The sequence below is a fragment of the Pelodiscus sinensis genome, chromosome 2 (assembly GCF_052426305.1).
Source record: "Pelodiscus sinensis isolate ZL-2025 chromosome 2, ASM5242630v1, whole genome shotgun sequence".
Taxonomy (NCBI): Eukaryota; Metazoa; Chordata; order Testudines; family Trionychidae; genus Pelodiscus; species Pelodiscus sinensis.
The window spans coordinates 169,241,292-169,264,473 of NC_143053.1; the positions used below are offsets into that span (position 1 = coordinate 169,241,292).

General features: G+C 41.1%; 1 protein-coding gene across 3 annotated transcripts in view; it reads right to left on the reverse strand.

Annotated features, from left to right (window-relative positions):
• Positions 1–23,182, reverse strand: part of SUGCT (succinyl-CoA:glutarate-CoA transferase) — a 477,897-nt gene that overhangs the window by 398,333 nt on the left and 56,382 nt on the right. For all 3 annotated transcript variants that reach the window (XM_006124080.4, XM_089776539.1, XM_006124079.3), the window contains exon 7: positions 16,130–16,221. In XM_006124080.4, the coding sequence (XP_006124142.3) occupies positions 16,130–16,221 (92 nt within the window). The remainder of the gene's footprint in view (positions 1–16,129; positions 16,222–23,182) is intronic.

Sequence of the window (23,182 nt, forward strand, 5' to 3'; positions counted from 1 at the left end):
TTTGGTCCTAGTACATTAGAAAGAAGTAACATTTTTATAGAAGTGAAAGAGATTACTTCACCCACCTTGTCTCTCTAGAAGTCTAAATACTAAAATGGGGAAACCTGAGTGCCTGGTATTAAATGATGATATTTATATAAAAAGCATCACAGAAACTTGACAATCAATGGGACACAGAACAGGATATAAAATATACAGGAATGACAGAGTAGGTCACACTGGTGGGATAGTGGTTCTATATGTGAAAAAAATTTTACATGAGTCAAGCTGTACCACAGAACTTACATTTAAAGAAATTCCATGTTTAAATAATGCGAGTAAAGCAGCGGAAATATACTACCTGACTATGACAGTGACAGTGACTGTGAAATGCTCAAGGTGATTATAGAGATTACAAAAACAGAAACACCAGTAATAATGGGGATTTCAATTATCCCCATAAGGACTAGGTACATGTCACCTCAAGATGAGATTCAGAGATAAAAATTCCAGACACCAAGAACCACTGCTTCTTGGAGCAGCTGGGCCTGGAACCCTCAAGGGGAGAGAGAACTTCTGATTTAGTTCTAAGTGGAGTATAAGATCCAGTCCAAGTGATGAATAGCAGTGTTCCCTCTAAGCTGAGCCCTGAGCCTCTGACTGGGCACAGCTGATTAATCACCTGTGAAACTGTGCTGTCGCGCAGCTTAGAGGGCACATTGGTGAATAGAGCTGAATAACTCACCAATGGCAACCACTCATAGGCCTTGGTGGAAAAGGCAATCCTCGCCTACAGACAACCCCCTAACCTCAAACAAATTTTTTCCAGAAACCACGCAGCACACCTCTATCTTAATCATCCAGGAACTCACCCCTGCAATCAGCACCAGTGCCAACTCTGTCCATACATCTACTCAAGCAATTTCATCACTGGAACCAACCACATCAGCTAATACATCAGGGGCTCATTTAACTGCACATCCACTAATGTGATTTATGTTATTAAATGCCAGAAATGCCCCACTGCCATGTATATAGGTCAAACTAGACAGTCTCTACAGGAAAGAATTAATGGACACAAATCAGATATCCAAAAACACAACACACAAAAACCTGTTGGAGAACACTTTAACCTGCCCTTGTACTCATTAATGGATCCCAAAGTCACCGTGTTGTTTCAGGCCAATTCCACAAGCCAAATACACAGGGAAGCATTGGAACTTAACTTCATTTACAAGTGTGATTCCCATCACCGAGGTATGAAGAAAGACATTGGCTGGCTAGCACACTACCTTCCACATCCTAATGACTTAACCAACTAAGCAATGGGGCTGTGTCTACACTGGCCCCTTCTTCGGAATAGCCATGCTAATTTAGAACTTTGAAATAGGGAAACGCGCGGGGGATTTAAATATCCCCCGCAGGATTTAAATAAACATGGTCGCCGCTTTTTTTCCGGCTTGGGGAAAAGCCGGAAAAGAGCATCCAGACTGGCGCGATCCTCCGGAATAAAGCCCTATTCCGGAGGATCTCTTATTCCTATTTTCAATAGGGCTTTATTCCGGAGGATCGCGCCAGTCTGGATGCTCTTTTCCGGCTTTTCCCCAAGCCGGAAAAAAAGCGGCGGCCATGTTTATTTAAATCCTGCGGGGGATGTTTAAATCCCCCGCGCATTTCCCTATTCCAAAGTTCTAAATTAGCATGGCTATTCCGAAGAAGGGGCCAGTATAGATGTAGCCACAGTGTTTAGAGAAGATGAAAATTGTTCTTAACTGTTTCTTTTAACTTGAACACTCTAATTTGCTATTTTTCCCCCTTCCCCTTTTTATTCTTGGATCTGGACTTTTAATACTCCATTCATCTGAAGAAATGGGTTGGGACCATTAAAGCTCATACCACCATCTACATGTTTTGTTAGGCTTTAAGGTGCTGCTATACTATTCATTATTTAAGTTTAACCATAATGTAATTCACTTTAAAATCCTTGAAGGGAAGAACATACCAAAGAAACCCAACACAGTATCATTTAACTTAAAAAAGAGGAACAAAACCTAACAATGATAATAAGAGGAGAAGGCTAGTTAAGTGGAAATGAAAAGAAAGAGTGAAAAGTCACAAGAGTGAAAAGCCTGAAATCTGCATGGAAACTATTTATGAATACCATAATGGAGACTCAAAGTAAATATATAACCCAAATTTAAAAAAAAAACAGTAAGGAAAACATAAAAGAGCATGGACTCTGGCAAGTCATGTGTAAGGTATAAAAATATATATAAAAAAAACGTTAAGAAGACAGTCTTTCTAAAAGTGCACCAAAAGACTAAAAATAAAGTTTACAGCTAGCAATGTTGGAGAAAGACTGGATGGCTAAATACGATTCAAAGTAGTTGCTAACTATTAGCCATCCAATCTTTCTCCTGCATTTCCAGCTGCAAACTTTATTTTTAGTCTTTTGGTATGCTTTTAGAAATACTGTCTTTTTAAAAAGTTTCTTTTATATAATTTTTTCAATCTTTTTGGTCTTAAATGTAGTGTGCCTCAGTGATCTCTCACACACACACACTCACTCTCTCTCTCTCTCTCTCTCTCTGCAGGCAACGGTCATCACACACACACACACCCCACAGTGATCTCATACACACACATGCTGCAGGTCATGGTCATCACATACACACACACCACTCTGCAGGCCATGTGATCACACACACACACACACAACCTTGCTGAGGGACGTGCGCACAAGGCTCAAGGTTGGAGCTGGCAGCCTGCTGGCGGGGGCGGAGCTGCTTCAGGGGCAGGAGGGGGCAGCCGGTGCATGCACAGGAGGGGCAAGTTGAAAATCCCATGATAGATAAGAACAGTGACGACTTAATAGAAAGATTGTCTAACTAGGTAGGCCATGGGATGTCCCTAGCAGTTCTGGTGCCCACAAGCACCTGCATCTCCTCCCCCCACCCCTTCCGCTCATCCCCCACCCCTGCTTTAGCAGGGTGCAACCATCCCTCTTTTTGTGGAGAATAATAATCTATTAATCCTCAAAAAGCACTGGTGAAACATGACAATACAAACTCAAAGGAGCACAGCAGATGCTTATCTAAACCCATTCTGCTTTCCACTACTGTTCTTCCTATGACCCTTTTTTGTAATACTGAGTCTTCTGAGGTAAATCAAACTTGCAAAGGCAGCAACTGCCAGGGCAACAGTGATTGTCCGCAAATATACTCATGAACTGGATAGAGTGAGTAATAAGTGACTCTGATATCTGTGATATCACTGTATTACTGTTCAGAAAGCAACAGAGGGCATTAAATGTGCAATGTGTGAAGAAAGAAAATCGGGTGCTCCATGGTTCCCAAATTTCCTGAAAAAATTCCAATGTGAAAACACAAAATTAGCATTGGAAATATTTTCACACACATTAATGAATGTCCAAAATCTGAGATACTGACATAGATTCTGTAAAACAGAAACTTTTGACACTCCCAGAATTACTGCCTTTCCACTGCAAGACCATACTAAGATTGGAAATAAATATCTTTTTTTAAACAAAGCATCACCCCATGATATCAACATTGTTCCTGGAACCAACCACTGAATTCAAATGTCGGGTTTCCTTCCTACTTAGCACAGAATCAAAGACAGCAACTCCACAGTGAAGCATGTAATATATTGCACATTCAGTTGAAAGGCTGACCATGTACTCTTTTTTTTTTTCATAACATCAACTAAATAGCTCGTTAGCCAAAAAGAAAAAGAAATGTATGACAACATTTGGAGAGGCTCAAACAAGCAATTTATGAGATATGAAACATTATTAAAAGGTAGATTTTCAAACTTAATTCTATACTTGAATGGCTTGCATTTAGAGATATAAATAAGATATGGAAAAGTCTACTTAGTTCCTAGTATATATATGATGCTAGTATAAAATAATTCCGTACAATTTAATTTTCTAGTTTAAAAATATTTCCAATACTTCCTTTGGGGGAATTTTCTAGTTTAAAAATATTTCCAATACTTCCTTTGGGGGAATATGACACAATTTAAGAGAACTAGACCATTAATTTATTTTTTCTGATGTTTTTTCTGATTATTTTTTCTAAATCAAATGTTAGCTTGATTTACCTAATTTCATTTCAGTAATCCAAGTTATATGTTTTTATCAGCCCAAGTCATTCCCTTCCTTCTTCGGCATTTACAATGAATTTTGTAAATAGGGTGAAAACTTACAACTATCTCCATAAGCCACTCCAACCCAAACTATCCTATTTATTTAAATTTTCATCCTTGCACATAAACCTATCTCTGACAGGATGCTTAGTTATTACTAGTATATGAAGAGTTAATTTCAGCTTCCTTTTCCCTCCTCATAGCTTAGACCAGTTCTCCAAGTAAAATAAACTTTTATCCTGGGCTTTTGCCAGTATAAAAATGTAATAAAAATATACTTGCAGCACCAACCAACAAAAGTTTTAAGTGTAGACCAGCCCAGAAAGAGAATGCCTAAGGCTTCTGCAGCCAAGCTCTGAGGCGGAGTTGATCCCCATTTTAGATGGGTATTTATTTCTTTTTTGCTTATGTTAACTTGCTGGACTGGATCTTTTTGTCCATCAGTTTCTACTAATGCTTGCATTTCTCTAAATTCCCTGTTACTTGTCAGCATCTTCTTGACACTAAGCTACCTACATTGAACATGGTTTTCTAAAACCCTAGTCACCTGAGTCCAAACAGTGAATGATCATCACTTTCTTGTTCCCTGACAAACTGCTTCTTTGTGGTGATTCCAAATATATATTGACAATATAAGAATAATCAGTTCTAAATAGAAATCATTATGTTAAATGATATGCTTCATAAAATGCTTTAATTCCAGTAGTATTTAAACTACTTTGAACAGGCAAAGGATAGGAAAAAATAAGCAGCCAAAACTAACAGAAACCAGTCATGGCTAGTTTTAACCATTCTGAGCAATATACTATGTGTAGCCTTTTGATGAGCTTGCATTTTGTTTGTTTTTAATCTGCATGATAGCCCCTCTGGTACTGTAGTTCCAAATCATGCCTGACTGTCTTTAATTCAATAAAACAAAATCTTTCTTCAATAACAAGAAATGCCTAGTGACTACACACACCACTACAAAGATTCTCTTAATATCCAAACTGTATGTAATGAGTCACTAAGGGAACTCTTATCTGAATTGGTTTTGAAATTAGACTCGAGTTATTGCCTTAATTAGTCAGAAAAAAATCCTGCAAAGGAACATTCATTTGGCATTGCTGCCTCTGAGTACATCAAGGTTTTTCCCCCAAAATACAAGACTTGAATGTGGTGAGTTTCTATTAATTACGTCTTTGAAAACAATAAATATGTCAGAATGAACGAAGTCATTTTAGCATGTTTTAAATTTGAACAGAGGTATCCACATTAAAGTCAGAAAGGCTGTGTGGTATGGATTTAGACAAAATTAGACACCATTTCATTGTTTTCTATATTCTATAAATACATAATGAAAATACTACCTCAAAAGAAGTACATCCAGAACTCTACAGTTAACTTGTCTAATTCATCTTTTTGTTCCTACTACTAAGGTGATCTAATGAAAGTGTGGGACTCTGAATTACAGGTGTGGTTCAGCAGCTAAGCAAGGCAACATAGACCCAAGATAACATTTCAGCCTCAACACTGAATGTCTTTGTTTCTGCACAATAAATGACCCTTATTAATATTTGGTGTAGTTTTGTGATCATTTGTACATTTGTAATACTATTGTATGATTTTGCATCTAACAATTGGATCTCACATTTCCCAGACAGTAGATACTCAGCAGGAAGCACTAAGTCATTTTAGTACAGTAGATAGGCATTTCTTCTTACTGAAAAACTTCAGGATTTCTTTAAATACAGATATTTTCAGCAAATGCAAAGATTTTTAAATGTGAGGTTCCCAGTGTGTGATCGTCTCTTCTTTTCAGTTCCCTTTTCTTTTCACTTTCTTCTGTACAGCCAAATATGATATTGTACTATATCTCTGATGCATTAGATGTTTTGTATTAAATGTTTTCCTTCTGCAACGTGTACCACTATTTCCTTAATAAAAAAGAAACTTGCAGGGGGAAAACATGCACTACATTTTTACCTAGATTTTCATCTCTCCCGCTGCAGTCGCCTCACTCCCTCAAAATTATAATTTTATAAGAAATTTGAGTATACAGTGTAAAGGAATGCAACACAAGGGACAAAAGCCTTAATTAAGGCTTAGGTTTTGTTCAAACTTCCCTGCTGTTTAAGCCATAGATTTCACGAGCCAATAATAAGAAACAGTTCACTAAGGCACTAAAGCTGCTGTTCAGTGCACAGCGAAGTTCCAGATCATCTGTACCAGCAAATCTTTTTATTCTGGGACAGCAGCTAGATTGTTGGAGTGCATTAAAATTGACCATAAGAAGTACACCCTGTAAGCTGAGTTGGACTATAACTTTTGCTATTACTTCCATTACTGCTTCAGAAACATTCTAGAGTTCTGAATACAACTTCTGAAATGTACTATTAAATGTATAATTAAAATGGCTTGGGTCCGAAATTGAAAATTTGTGTTAATGTTGCTTTAAAATTGAACAATTTTCAGGTGCTTGAAGATGGTATGTGGATATTCCTAAAATTCTAATTTGTGTACATTAAAATCTCCAGTGGTGCTTCCAGCACACTCAATGACCTGTTCACGAGAACTTTTAGAAAATTATAATTCCACTGTAGCCATACTGTGATTTTCTGTGGATATGATACTACATAATACAGAGACTCGCATCTCTCCTCATGTCTCACCCTCACTAGAATTTCTTATAGCCAGAATAAAAATATTTGTAGTTTATCTTAGGCTGTTTCTCAGGATAAACTACAAAGGTTCACAGTCTGGAACAAATGTTTGGAAGTGTCCAGACTGGCTGTTCTTTACAAAGGTATTAATTATAGTGAATTATCTGGCAATCAACACAACATAAAAAAAATTCCTGAGTAAAAATACCCGAATGCCTGTCACTTCATCATTATCAAGATGTTAGCAGAGTAAGAATCCTGCTAAAATTATCAACTTTAGGAGAATCAGAAAGTGTGTATCACAGCCTCTGAACATGCCAGTAAAAGTTTTACTGATCATGTATACAAGCAATTATTTGATTTTACTTTAGTCTAAGTCACACATGGTAGCCTCTTCGGTGAAAGCTTTACATTCTAAATAAACAATACATAACCAAAAGAGAGAAGGAAAAGCCAACACCTGATTTGTTTTGCTTTTTGGCATTTACCCTACCTTCTACATATTTTTAACACTGAAATTTTTACCACTAGTATAAACACAGCTGATAGCACTGTCTCAACTTTACAAAATAAAGCAGGCCTTTGCACATCTACCTCCACATTGCCACTTGGATTTTAGTGTTGTTCAAAATTCCATAGTTCTATTACTTCTCCATAAACAGTGGCATGGGAATCTTGGGAGATTTATTTTAAAGAACAGCATATCAGTAGTAAATTTTCAGACATGTGAAGTACACTTTTAAACCACTGCTTTAAACCAGAATTTCCCATATGAAAAACAGAGATAATAGCGACATCCTTTTGAGATCTGCTGGTGAAAAAGCTCTAGATAATAGCTAGAAATTATTAATTATTATCATCATCATCATGCCAATTCAGAATGGATTTTCATGGCAACACCTACAAGTACATTATGTCTTCGGGGCCACAAAATTCACTCCAATGCACAAAGCCTGTATATCACTTAAGTCTTCAAAAATAGGACTTAAGTAACACTTAGGCACTGTGTTTGCCCTTTGCACATGAGAGAATGTGTCTTCGGGGAGCACTTATGGAATAAAATATGAACCAAAAAGTTCAGATGAAGAAAACTAAGAGCTAAAAGTTAGCATGTTTATTTTAATCAGGCTAGAGAGTGACTGAATCAGAATAAATTGTTAAAAGCCCATGGTGAATACACAGAGCTGTTAGCAACAATGATTAAATGATTCTAATGATCACACTGCCTCAAGTACTGGTGAGGTGATGTGAACATCTGGGTTTCCAGTGTAGATCTTAACATAACCTTTTAATAAAATCCATCTTCATAAAGGCCACTGAGGAATATTACTCCCATAATACAACTTATGTCCAATTATTCAGTGTAACACTTGTTCATTCTGTCATTCACATATCACTGAAAAGTTTTACTAGAGTTCTATTTTGTTAAAGTTTAACCTGTTAAATGTGTTTCCTTTAACTCAGCCAGTATTAACATCATTTGCCCCTTTCTAACAGTTATTACTTCCATGGAATTTAGCTGGCAAAGTTTCAGCTCAGGAAGTTTTGTTTGCAACTTCTGCCATTGTAATGGAAGCAGTGCAGCTCTTCACTCCCCAGGCACTGGGTCAGAATGTTACTTATCCTACAGAAACTGTAGTTCCTTGAAATGTTACAACTAAGTCCAAGGGATAGCGCTGGACAAAGATCAGTGGGGCTAGTCAACACTGCTGCATTACAGATCTCTGTGACTGATGAATCCCTAAACTGGGTGGAGGATGTTACCCTGAGAGAAAGACCTGCAATGTTCAGCGGAACAGACAGAAACATCAGACAGATGATAACACTGAAAAATATATGGTGCTCTCCATTTTGATATTTTTTGCAAGGAAGTGGCGTGACTTTTAGAATGTCTGGTCAAAGCTATAAACAGATAGGGCAACACTGAGTGGTTTGGTCCTGTCACTGGAATAAAGCAAAGTCCTGGATATATGTAGTGTTGGAATTTCATTTTTCCTCATGCTGATTATGTCTCTGGGAAAAAAGGAAAGTAGGTTGATTTGGCTGGTTCTGATTAAAATGTGAGATCTCTTTGGGAATTAACTTTGGGTGTGGATGCAGCACCATTTTGTCCTTTAAGCTAGAAGTGCCTGAAGCTCACTCATTTTCCTTACGGCCAATAGAGAGCCATTCAAAAGACAGAATTCAGAGTAAAGTGATCAAGAGAACATTCTGAGAGTAGTTCAAACAGAGTCTCCATGAGATGAAGAGCACTAAATTGGGGTCCAGGGCAGGAGCTGTTTCTCTGAATGGTCTGTCACTATGTAGCAGCCCCTTGAGAAACTTCAGAAACATGTGGTGAGAAGGATCAAAACTGTATAGACAAATGACAATTGGAAGACTTTAATAGAGATGAACTGAAGGTTGGCTTGTTTTTAATAGAAATAAGCAGTCAATGTATTGTAGCTTGTACCAGACCTAGATCATGCTGGCTATCTATGCCAAGAATCTCTTCCACTGAGACAAATATATATCCATCTAATAGATATTTTCCTATTCTGAATCAGAATTTCCAGGACCTATTGGGACCAGTCTCTATCCATGGTACTTAATCACCCAACAGCCACTTCATCTGGTGGAATAACTCTAGCTCTAGATGGCTTATCTGGTCATGGTGCTGAGAGACCAGGCCCAGTACCTGTACTGGAAGCCGAATGGACATTTGTAACAAGCTTGCCAGCCAGAAGTCTTGACTCACACAGCACAATTTCCCACTCCTCCCCTCCGCCCCATCTCACAGGTACCACCAGGAATGAGGAGAATCAGAGGAATTGCATAAATCAGGCTTCTGTTCCACTGAAGAGGGAAGGAATCCAGTAGCAATCCTGGGCTCAGTCCTCCCCTGAAACAAAAGTTCTGACATTTGGCATTGTCCTTGATGGCAAACATATCTCAATGGTAGAATATTGGGTCTATGACTGATCTGCAAGAGGACCATTTGTGTCAAAGAATTTAAGGTCAGAGGAGACACCAGATCCATAGTCTGACCTAGATATATTTCAAAGGCCACCATCACCTAACACATGCATACTATGACCAATGACCAAAGTTAGACTAACCTATTAAGGCCATCGGGATGCTAAATTATTATGTGTCATAGGCAGAAAAAGAAGGTGCACCAGTACTCAAGGCCTTTCTAATGGCAGGGTATATTTGTTTGGCTTCATGACTGACTGTCTACTCAGGAAATCAACCAGGTTGTTTCTTAATCCCAAGAACTGAAGGGCCATTGGAATTACCCTATAAACTGTGCACTGGTGCAGCTGCTCAGGAGAGATTCAAATGCCACCCAGCTGATTATCTGAAGGCCCACAGCTAGGTTTTCTGTTTCTACTGGTGGTGCACATATGCACATGCCACAATATATACAAAAAATTAATCTGCACATAGATGGAAAAGATTAGACAGAACAGTGGAGTTACTTCCATTCAGAGAGCACGAAGTACAGACTATGATGCCTTCCAGGGCAGGAAAGGGTATCTTCTTGTTGTTCAGCTATCACATTATTTGTGAAGATTTGTATTACCAAGTTCCTACCAGTCTTCTAGAACATCTTTCAGGCTTGTCTGAAGTTCCGAGCTTCAGTGCATTTATGTATAACTCCATGTCATCTTGGGGACAAAGGACCTTGCATCTGTAGGTGATCCAATTGGGCTCCCTAGTGTCTTCTTTTTCAAGATCTTTGGGAGGGAACTGAAAACAGCATCTCTTTCCATATATTTGTGGGATCCAACCACCAACCATCTCTGCCATACAATGCAGGGACACTGAAACTTTGTTGTCTGTTCAAGATTCAAGAATAGACCGTCCTTATTCAGATTTGAAGAAGTCACAGGGGAAGACTGGCAAGTAGCACCACACACATGCATGCCAACATGTGGCATAACACTGCAAGACAAGTCTATACGGTCATGGTCAGGTTTGATACAATTTGGAGGAATGCCTATAGCCACTGGAACCTATCCTCAGGAAGGTGTGCCCTTTCCAATCTGGAGTCAGAGTCCCTATGAACTCTGCAAAAGCGGCGAGGAGTCCTGTGGCACCTTATAGACTAACTGAAGTGTCAGAGCATAAGCTTTTGTGGGCAAAGACCCACTTTGTCAGATGCATGTAGTGGAAATTTCCAGAGGCAGGTATAAATATGCAAGCCAGAATCAGGCTGGAAATGACAAGGTGGATCCAATCAGGGAGGATGAGGCCCACTTCTAGTGGGTCTTTGCCCACGAAAGCTTATGCTCCAACACTTCAGTTAGTCTATAAGGTGCCACAGGACTCCTCGCCGCTTTTTCAGATTCAAACTAACACGGCTACCCCTCTGATACTTGACACTATGAACTCTGTCGTCTCGTATAGTGTGAGTGACAATTTTTTATTGTTCACTAGGCTAAGAGGGGTGAGTAAGAATAGCACACGTTGCAGTCAGAAATGGTAGCAAGCTGGAATCTGGCTCTAAATAGCCAAATGCCCTATCTTCTCAGGTGGGCTGACAACACTGCTAGGCATTTCATAAAAACCCTTGGTGTCATGAAGAGCCCAAATGGCAATGAAGTGTACTTGCAATGATGTGATCCTATCAGGAATGTCATGTGTTTTCAGCAGACCAGTTGGACGACTATATGAAAATACATGTATCGTAAGACAAGTGACACAAACTAGTCCTGAGACTGTAGTGAAGGAGGCGAGCACTACCATTCAGAATCTGAGGCAATGAATGTATTTGTTTGGTGTTCTCAGCTCTAGAATAGGACAAAAATCTCCTTTCGTCTTCAGGAAAAAAATAGCAGTGGTCTTTTCTGTACTCCTTAGGAACATCCCAGATGAATCAATAAGGCCACTTCTTGTTAAAATAGTTTATTGTAAGAAGGGTCTCTAAAGATTTAGGCAAAGGGATTAGGTAGGGAGAAGGATATGGAAAATACTGGAACATCCATAGGCAACCTCTATTCAAACAATAATTGTCTAAGGAGATATTGGACCAAGCCTGATGGAAATGGGCAATACAGACACCAAAGACTGGTTCCCAACTGGCTGAAAGGCAAATATGGGTGACACAGGAAATAGATACTAAATGTCTCTTTCAGTACAATGTCTCAATAAACATCTTGGCTCCTGTTCCCATGCCCAGTGGCCCCAATGCTGAGGATCATGACAGTTTTATTAGGGCATACTTTGGTCCCATAATTGGAGCAAGCAGATCAAGACATGTCAACCTACTTTGCACACTCCTTTGACACTGAATGTAGACACCGATCCTTTTCCATTCTCAGAGGTGGTGCCTTTTTATGCCTGGAGTAATGTCCAGTTTCCATTCCGTGCTGAATGCCATGGTGCCAGGATGGTCAGCATCAGTCTAACCAATAATCAATTTCAACAGAGTTTTCTTCCCTGACTTGTTTTTGCTGCTGAACCCTAACTAAACTGGCACCCAGTGAGGTCATCCTCATGGACATCTCATTTGTTTCCTTGGAGGCACATGTCTCCTCTGGGCCTGAAGTGATACATATCAATTGTACCAGGAGATGATGTTTCAGTTGCACATCCCTCAACATGCAGCCTTTGCCAAGAGAAATTTACACACCAACCATTGGAAACCAAAAATGTAGACACCGTGCAGATTTAAGCAGGAGGGTTTATTACGCACAGCACTGGCGGAGTGTCACCTTGCCACTTGGGCTCAGAGAGCACTGCTAAGCAATTGATTAGAATAGATTATATAAAGAGCTAATGAATGGAGAGCAGCAATGGGGAGAGAGTTTCCAAGCCCCTGGATAGGTTTTAGCAGCAAGACATACGAGCACGGTAAAACAATAGTTTAATTGATTACATAGTAGCTTTGCCCATAGCTCAAGTTAACTTTTCATGGAGGCAACTCTCTGATGGACAGAAAAAGTATTTGATGGGCCCATCAACCAGAAAAGAGCCCATCCTCAGTCTCACAGCACTTAAACCCAAAAGGTTAAGAGTCCACTATGAAGGCTGTTGCAAGGCACCTTTCTCTCCTTCACAAAGGGGATATATTTCTGTTTAGATTGGGGTTTAAAGAATCCAAATTTTAAAAAATAGCAAAAGTACAATAAGCAAAGTATTTCCTCACAGTCTAATCTAGGAGCTGAGTTTGAACCTCGGAGAAAAATGACAGGTGGGACACTCCACAGGTTTCATATCTCTGACATGGATGGTATGAGGAAACTAAGGGAAAGTTTAACATGCTCTGTTCTTTATGCCCTCATTCAGACAATGAGCAGCCCCAATGAATACTATTTTTTTAAAAAAAATCCAATCTCCCGGGCACAAGGCACATACGCAACTACACTGGAATCCAGACTGAAACATACTTCAAGGAAAACCTCCCTGCCAGTGATCTAGCCCACATACTGCCACAAACCTCCCTGCCACATATCTAGCCCATATAAGTATTACATAACAAGCATAGAGCAACAAGGCATATGATCATTGTTATATGAACTAGAAAACCATTCGTTTCCAGGATGCCTTTCAGTATTTATTCTACCTCCTTGTTTCTTTTTAATTCTGTGACCTTTTCCTTCCCAAACTAGCCAGAGTCAATATAAGTCCTTAGGCAGCATGCATATAAAAGCAGCCATACTGGGTCAGAACAAAGGTCCATCTAGCCCAGTATCCTATCTTCCAACAGTGGCCATCATCAGATGCCTCAGAGGGAGTGAGCAGAATAGGGAATCATCAAGTAATCCTTCTCCTGTCACCCCTTCCCAGCCTCTGACAGAGCTAGGGACACCATTCCTACTTATCCTGGCTAATAAGTATTGATAGACCTATTCTCCATGAATTTATCTAGTTCTTTCTTGAACCCTTTTCAAGTCCAGGTCTTCACAACTTCCTCTGGCAAGGAGTTCCACAGGCTGACCATGTGCAGTGTGAAGAAAAACTTGCTTTTGTTTGTTTTAAACCTGCTACCTATGAGCTCCCCACTGCCTGCCTACTACAAGTTACTTGTATTTGAGTGACATCTACAGGCCCTAACCAAGAGTGAAAACTCACAGAGCAAGATGCTATACATACACAGTCATGGCCCAGAAGATATTACAATTAAAATAGCCATGGCAGGCAAAAGATGGAGGAGGAAAAGGAATTTTATCCCCATTTTACAAAGGAGCAAATAAAGTATAAGGGGGTTTCTCCACAACCACATAGAAAGTCTGTGTCACAAAAAGGAACCTAATCCAGATTTCCTGCGCCTTAACCTCAAGGCCATCACTCCTCTCACCTGTTTTTCTTCCTCTCTCATTTTCCCAAAAAATTGTAAGTTTGTTGTTTTTTCTGCTTGTTGGTTGTTTTTCCTGCTACAAGAATTTTGCTACTACCACTGCAAGTACATCAAACCACTACAGGTTTATGTGACTTCATACTCCTGTTCTCAGTCCAGCTTTCACACAGACACTTATTTGTCTGTATTTTCAGAAGTTTTTTAATCTTCATAGGTCTCATGTCAATGACTCACATCTCCAACTTGCTGTCAAACCCTTTCCTATTCAACATGTACTTTTAATTCTGAGTCTCTATTTTCAAGTCAAAATCTTCTCAAATTTCACTGCTTCCTATGGCATGAACCTTACTTATAAGTTATTACTGTAGTTTTGAAATTTGCAGTTTCATCCTGGTATTAATTCTGCACAGTCTTATTGATTTTATTTACTCAGTACATACAAAATCCAGGCCTCTCAACAACTAGCACGAAAGACATATTGGGGACATTCCCAGGAACTTGATGACTTAGTCCTTTTATTAAATGTCAGTGGTTTAGGAGAATCTATATTACCCAATTACCAACTATCCCCCTCACTTGCTGGGAAAGTAGAGGAAAAAGTTCTTGAGATGTGGTTGGACAGTTGAGGACAGATGCTTCTGAGATCTTAGCCAGCACGAGCAATGGTGGTGCCCCATCTGTAACAACAGCCTCATGTACGAATAGGGCTTGGGCAGAGTTAGGAGGCACTTAGTTCCCACCAATCGTATTTGCACATTGCAAACTGGCAGCAAGAAGGGAAGGGTTTTACCTTCTTCAGAGAGACAGGAGATTTGGCCAGTGGGGAAATATTACAATACTGACACTTATTTGTCACAACAAAACAGCACATTTCTAGTACAGGTTAACCGAGTCAGCAGAAAATCATGAAAGGAACCCCCTACTATGCAACACAAGGAGGGTTTCGATGTCTGGTGCAGAAAGAAGGACCCTTCGCTTAAACCTTCACCCACTGCAGGAGGAAAAGGTGTGGAGGGGGAAGGAAATCTGCAGCTTTCTTGGTCTTGATCCCCAGATTTTGCAGGAGGGGATTAAAGATAGTAAATCCTTCATGCTGCCTTTGCTTTTGCAGTCATTTGTTTGGGAATTGTTCTTCACTTATCCTACCACAGAGCTTGTGTGCGCAGAAGAGGCCAGGCTGTTCCTTCCCTACTTCTGTTACATCATAATTAATACAAATCACAGCCTCTGAACAGGATATTTGATTCACCACTGAATACATGGTGTCTAAGCCACTGACAATGCATTAAAAGTTGTGCTGAATACTTGATATTTCAATGTCACTTTTCATGTATATTGTTCACATAAATACCAAGGGGACAGAAATACCTTAGAAATACTTTAGAGATGTTACTTAAATGCCTTTGTTTTGTTAAAGATTTTGAATATGACATTTAAGGCCCTTCAGTCCAGAATGCTTTTCTAGCTGTACACACTCCATTCACACATCAAGGACCAAGGTCACTTTCTAGCTTGTCTCCAGTCCGTTATATTTTATATGATAATTCTAAATGCTAGGCTTTTTGCCAATATTGTCCCATTGTACAGTCTTTCTTCAAGAGATTTGTTTTGCTGACTAGAGCCGGCCCAAGCTACGGGCTGACCAGGCTACCGCCCAGGGCGCCCCATTGTAGGGGGCACTGCACAGGGCTGCCGGGCCAGGCAGGGGGCAGCACTGCGCATGCTCCGTGCACCCGGGGTGGTGCCACGCATGTACCAGGCACCTGGGGTGGGGCCACGCATGCGCCAGGCACCCGAGGTGGGGCCGCACACCCAGGGGCAGGGCCACGTATACATTGCACTCCCAGGGGTGGCACTGCGCTCCCGGGGCGCATGAATGGCTCAGGCTGGCCCTCTTGCTGACTTATTCTTCCATCTTAAATCAAAGCTTACATTTCATTTTTCTTGCTACCAACCTCCTTAATTCTTTTTATTTCTACAAGCCATTTTATTAAGCATACAGCTTCAGTGCATGGGAAAAGCTCTTTCTTATATTTACAACAAAGTTAAGTACCTCCGGCCCTGTGATATGCATAAGACCAGAAACAGCTGCTGCAACAGAGTCATAACCTGCTCGCTGAAACGCTGGACCAGTCTGACCATAACCTAAAAAAAGAAAGAATTATTTTAAATGCAATCCATGACACATACCATGGAGATACAGTTTAGTACTTACTTATGGAAGGAAAATATTGATAAAATAAAATTTCTCATCAGTTTATATGCATATGTTGCCTAGGTTATCCAGATAAGAAACAAACAAATACTGCAATCTTATATTTACATGTGCTTCCTTAAATAAAATAGTGGTTTCTATTCTGTGGCTTAATAATGTATCTTCATAGGTCTTGAATGATAGAATTTTTTAACTATATGGTGAAATTCTGGCCACATTTAATTTACTAGTAACAGTCCTATGCTATTCACTATGGGCCTAATTCTTCCATCCTTACCTCACAGCAGTACTTTGCCCCCACCTGATTTCACTGAGGCTGTATCTACACTGGGCCACTTATTCCGGAAAATCAGCCACTTTTCCAGAATAAGCTGCGAGCTATCTACACTGGCCCTTGAATTTCTGGAAAAGCAACGACGCTCTACTGTACAAAATCAGCCGCTATTCCGGAAAAGCTACGCTGCTCCCGCTCGGGCATAAGTCCTTATTCCAGAACACTGTTCCGGAAAAGGGCCAGTGTAGACAGCCCAGTAGTCTTTTCCGGAAAAAAGCCCCGATCGCAAAAATGACGATCGGGGCTCTTTTCCGGAAAAGCGTGTCTACATTGGCCACAGATGCTTTTCCGGAAAAAGGGCTTTTCCTGAAAAGCAGCCTGCCAATGTAGATGCTCTTTTTCCGGAAATACTTATAACGAAAACTATTCTGTTTTAAGCATTTCTGGAAATTCATGCCAGTGTAGACACAGCCTGAGTGACTCACAGAGTATACTATTTGATGTGATTAAGGCTGAAACAAAACTGACCCTTTAGTAAGAAAATCTACTGTTTATTGTCACAATGAGTTAAAGATGGTTGACATTTTTTGGAGTTTTGATGGGAAACTATTTTTCCTAAGCCCTACAAATAATTATAAATAATTTATGAACACTTCGGTATTACAGGTTAGACCTTCCTGGTCCAATACCCTCAGGACCTGACAGGTTCCAGGCAAGGGAGGAGGTCAGGGCTCTCCCAGGAGCACTAGCCTCCTGGCTGGCTCCTTCCTGCTGTCACCCTGTTCCTGGCCTCCGGCAGCTGCCAGCAAGACTGTGCTCCCAGCCCAGGGACTGCTGAACTAACCAAGCTGCAATCCCTACTCCTGGCGGCTGCCAGGATGGCTGGGATGCTGGCTGGGCTCCACTTCCAGTCCCAACCAGCAGTCTGTGGTCCAGGGTTCTCTGGCCCAGCAACATCCATGGTCCTGCTGGACCACAGCTATTGCAGGACCAGTGTTTCCCAGACTAGAGAGTTTCAACCTGTACTTCTCTTTAGAAGCAGCAGAGAAAAGATACTTGGCTCAGCTTCCCACATAAATTCCTCTTTCCACAATCACAGAATCTATACCTCAAATAAGCTTGTTGCACACCAATTATCCACGAGAACCTTGCTGCCATGCACCAAACATTCCCGTGTGCACCCTGCTGCCTTATGCTAAACACTCCCTAGCGCACTTTTTATCTATTCCAGTTTCCAAGCAAGTTAGATCAAAGTGCAGTAGGAAATATTTAGCGTAAGGCAGCAGGGTGCACACAGGCAGCTGTTGAGCAGCAGAATGGTGTGAAGTAAAATTGACGATCTGTTTGACTAACCAAGCTCTTCCAGGGATAGCACATCTAAAGACTATCTTTATCTGCTATTTCATTCTTTCAGAACAGACCTCACTATCATGCGAGGCACTGGAAGGGAAGCATTTATTATAGGCAGGGTGGAAGCACTGCCCATTAAAGTTGCTTGACACTTCCCATTATCTCACCTTCTTTCTGTTTTACCATTCATTATGATTATATACTACTAGCAGATTTACGCAATGTTGCTCGGTCATTATTATTTTTTGTTTTTCTTCATTTAAATCAATGCTCTGAGGTAGGGTTGGGGATGAGGGGCTCAGTATGCAGCCTGCCCTGTGGAGAGAGCGTTACCCAAACCCCTCTCACCACAACAGCATGGAGCCAGGTGAAAAGCGCCTGTCCATAGCTGCTGCAGCTTCAGTGACGACAGCTGGGGAAAGGGTGCATGTTCCGCAGCCAGGACGTTCACTTGCCCCCTGTGCACACCAGCCAGAGTGAGGATGGCAGCAAACTGTGCACTTTCCCTTCACTTCTTGACCCAGGGGAATAGACAACAATGTTCCCACACAAATCAGGGGCTGAGGGGGAGCTACAGCCTCCCACACTCTAAAGGGCACCTGGGCGGTGGGAGGCTCTGGTCTTGGGCAGTTCTGGACTGGGAGGTGGGGGGGGCTCCCCAGCCAGCCACTTCAACTTGCCTGGTGATTCTGTCTCTCTTCTGTATGATTTTACGAGAATCATTTCATTCTTGCCATAACCAAACCAAGCTATGATAAGAGGAAGCAGTATACCGAATTTGATGGTCCCAACTCTTACCATTAAGAGAAGTTCTTGAACAGAGAGACTCTCACACAGACATACTCTCTCAAATATATAGTAGATTGTTAGAATAGAACACAATGAGGTATCTCTGTTGCTGCAAGACAAATGCATCCTTTTAAATGCCCACAATTCTGCCTTTTACACCTACATTTTTAGGTGCCAGGCCAAGGGTCTTTACAAATTGAATCTGTATGTAACCCATTTATAGTTCTAACAATAATAATAATAAAAAAAAAATCACACGCACACATCATCCCAACCAACATAGTAATCGTGGTGCAAAAACTATGACTATGTCTACACTGCCCAGTCTTGCACAAGAACATGTGCAAATGAGGTGCGGCGATAAAAATCGCCATGTCTCATTTGCAAACTTAATGAGACACCATTTTTGCACAGGGGGCTTTTGCGCAAGAAGAAGTAGTCTACACTCCTGAAAATAAGCGGTAGAACAGCTCTTGTGCAAGAAGGAGCAGTGAAGACTGCTTCTTCTTGCGCAAAAGCTCCTTGCGCAAAAATGGCGGCTCACTAAGTATGCAAATGAGACGCAGAAATATTTACCTCCACGCCTCATTTGCATATGTTCTTGCGCAAAACTGGGCAGTGTAGACGTAGCCTATGGGTAGGCCAAAATGAATTGTCCTTTCCAAAAATGCTGATGAGAGATCCTAGACTAATCTCCATAGCAGCCTAAATTACCACTGATCCAGCAGGACTTCTACAAGCCCTCTTACAACCAGCTTCTTCCAGATGTATTAGCACTTCTGCTGAGCTGCTGCTACATCCTCTAACCATAATGAAGCAAATCAGTAGCAAAGCAGGAACGTGGTCTAGAGAGAATCACCCTGGGATGGACCCTCTATTCAATCCTATCTCTAACATCGATTCCATTTGTCATGACCTTGCCATCTTAGTTTCCACATCAGGGAAATGACAATGGTAATATTTTTGATAAGCCAGCCTTTTCAAAGATCTGCAAACATGCACAAATTCAACAGAGTGTACTCAACATTCACTTCATGTGAATTGTGCCTTTAAAAATATTTTAATGTTTGTATCTATACACTGATGACAGCATAAGCAGATTCTCTATAGCAGCAGAGTAGTAGGCATAAAAAGCTGGGAAGTGTTCATTCTCTCTCCCTATCTTTATCTCCCCCTCCAAAAAACCCCCCACAAACACACAGTTTAATGTAAGAAAAACAATCATTTACTTTCTGAACATAAAAACACACATTCTCACAATGCGATGACAGATTCCAACAATAAATGCTGTTATCTCCTGAACAGTAGCATGAAAATCATTTCAATGTGTTTGGGTGTACTTCAAAAACAAAAAGCCTCGCTCAATAGAAAAACACTCAAAACAACACGGAGTGACTGGACAGTGAAACACACTGAAATAAGTGAGAAATCTTGAAGAACAAAAAGCACTGACCTCAATTATTAACAAAGAACAGACATCCCAAAATGTCTATTAATACAAATATTTTCAAAAACAGGAAGTGTCTGCAAATTAAACATTTAGCATGTAGAACAAGGCAAGCATAAATACTGCTTGCAATGCTATTCTGTTGAGGACAGATTCGCAGACCACAAAACATTCATTCTTCATTTTAAAAAGTAACCAGTAAAGATTTTTTTTTAATTTCTCCAAAAGCTTCTGATATTAGAATATATATTTGGAAGCTCTCCCAACATTTTTTTTACATCTATCACTTTATTTCAAAACATTGCTCATTGCTGTGCTAGCTGCAAGGTTAAAACCAGCTGGTGCCATGTTAAGTTTAACTACTTGAAAGATTTATTACAATAAATCTGGAATGTTAGTATAGAATTATATTTTAGACTTGGATTCTGAATTGGAAATGCCAATATATAACCAAAATCCATTTTCGGTGGAGGAGCTTTGACAAACCACAGGAAATCTGAGGTTAGAAATTGTCTGGAAAAGAGGCAGTAGAGAGGTTAGGGATGTAAGCGACTATCAGAGGCAGCAAGAGAGGGGAACAGAATCCGGTGTAGGGGGAGCCAGCTTAAAAGCCCCAGGCTCTTGTACATTTCAAAAGCAAGGCTCATGAGGCCAGCAGGGACTGCTTGAGTCCCCTGGTGGCCATGTTCCCTGTGGCACTTCTGCCTTTGAAATGTAGCAAAATCCAGCAGGGCTCTTGCTACATTTCAAAGGTAGAAGTGCCCTTATCCACTAATCAAATAGTGGGTGCAAATTACATCAATTATTTGATTAGTTGATTAATCTAAATTTAACATCTTTAAGAGAGGTATCCCAAATTTGAGAGTTAAGGGATGAATAACTAATTCTAAGGTTAAAAGGTCTCGACAAGAGGCAATGGTTACATGTTTTTGTCTTAGTTAACTGCACAGATCACAAACAAATGAGGACTTAGTGATGAGCCTGAACAAAGGTGTGTGTATCTGAGCACGTGCCCACTCAGGAAATTTTGGTGTGTTTTTTTAATGTATAGGGATGATTTTTCAAAGCTGGGGCCCACATCTGAGCAGATCTATAGCATATACACATCATCAGTTTGACCATGTGTTTGCCCAAATACTCAATGCACATTTCCCTACAAATTCACACATACATGCAACTGCACATACTTATTTCTGAAAATAGCTTCCATGCTAATATTACACAGTCTTGAATGCACAAAGTGTAGACACAGTATTACAATTGTTCTAGGCATTTAACAAATCAACTAAGTTTCTTTTTATTTTGTCCATGTGTTTTTGGGGAGGGGAAGGGCTTTTTTTAATTAAATGTAATGATTTAGGGATTCTCAGCGTTACATAAAATTTAAGAAATAATTATACACTGCACAGTTACTGAAGTATTGGTTTCTTCACTGATTTTGCTTTAATACTATGGGTGTCCTTAGAGTCCTGTCAAATGACATTTCTAATAAAATGGGGGAAGGATGTTTCACAACTCCTAAGTTCACCCTACAGGTTATAGTAGTAGGACCAGAGCCTCCAAGGCATTGCACATCCTCCGTTCTCACTGTGCTCCCAAACAAAGCTCAGTGCCTTTCAGGACCATGGCATTATAGGCCATTTTTGTTTCAGTCACACATTTCTAAGTCAGTCACATTATCAAAATGGGGATGAGAAAGTAAGACAGAGAAGCAGCAACCGTTGCCAGTCTAGTCCCCATCCCCAACTACTGTCCCTTAGTTGTCACTGCCAAAGCATTATTTAATCCGACTTGTACAATACATACCAACTGTGTGACACTGCACTGAACACAAACCGGAGAACAGCTTGTATATCCAACACTGCCACTTACATCAGTGCTGGCCACAATTTCCTCTCTCCAGGCTACAGCTGCCACTGTCCTGATTCGTGATGACAAGCCATTCTCTATTCACCGAGGAGCCTGTTATTAATTTTTGTCTTTCCTCTCTTGTGAGCAGGAAGAGAGACATGGTATGAAACAAGTATAAAAGAACAAGTTCACTAGACTGCTGGTGTCAAATACGGCCTGGCGCTCATCTTGAACCACATGTAGAATACTTAAAAAGTCTGGCACAGTTTACGGCCTGCCCTCAGCTGGGGATGGACTAGATAACTTCTTGAGATCCCTTCCAACCCTTCTATGACTCTATATACTTCGTGAACTCCATCATACTACTCCTGCAATCTCAGCTCCCTCCAGATGGGATGTGCCAAAATGCCAGTGGAGAAAGCCACAGATCCTACTGGCTACAATTAGCACTCTTTTCTGCAGAAACTTCCACACAATTACATTCATGCAGCAGGAAAAGCAGAGCATATGACTAAACTGTGTCTCACATGCAACGTTCCCATCATCTCCAGGACATGAAGCCAAGGTGAAAGATACCACAGTCAGCCATTCATCTATCATCTCTCTTGATTTTTGCAGACAGCTAGTACAGTAAACTTCCGATAATCCGGCACCTTTAGGACCCAGGGAGTGCCAGATTATCAGATATGCTGGACTATCGGGGGGGGGGGGCCTATGAGGGGTCTGGAGTGGGGTGGGAGGGGATGCCACCCCAGGCCCCTCATAGCCCCCCCCCCCTTACAATAGTCTGGCTCTGCCCCAGGCGTCCCTGATTCAGCCGCTGCTGGTCAGTTTCAGCAGCAGCTGAATCGGGGATGCCTGCAATAGAGCAGCTGGGGTGCTGCCAGGTTGGTCCCGCAGCGCCGAGGGGTGGCACTACGGCACCAACCCAGCAGCACTCCAGCTGCTCTTGGGGACGCCTGGGACAGAGCAGCTGGGGTACTGCCCGGTTGGTCCCCCCTCGGGGCTGCGGGACCAACCCGGCAGCACCCCAGCTGCTCTTGGGGACGCCTGGGGCAGAGCAGCTGGAGTGCTGCTGGGTTGGTCCCGCAGCACCAAAGGACGGCGCTGAGGGACCAACCTGACAAGACCCCAGCTGCTCTGCCCCAGGGGTTCCCGATTCAGCCGCAGCTGAAACAGA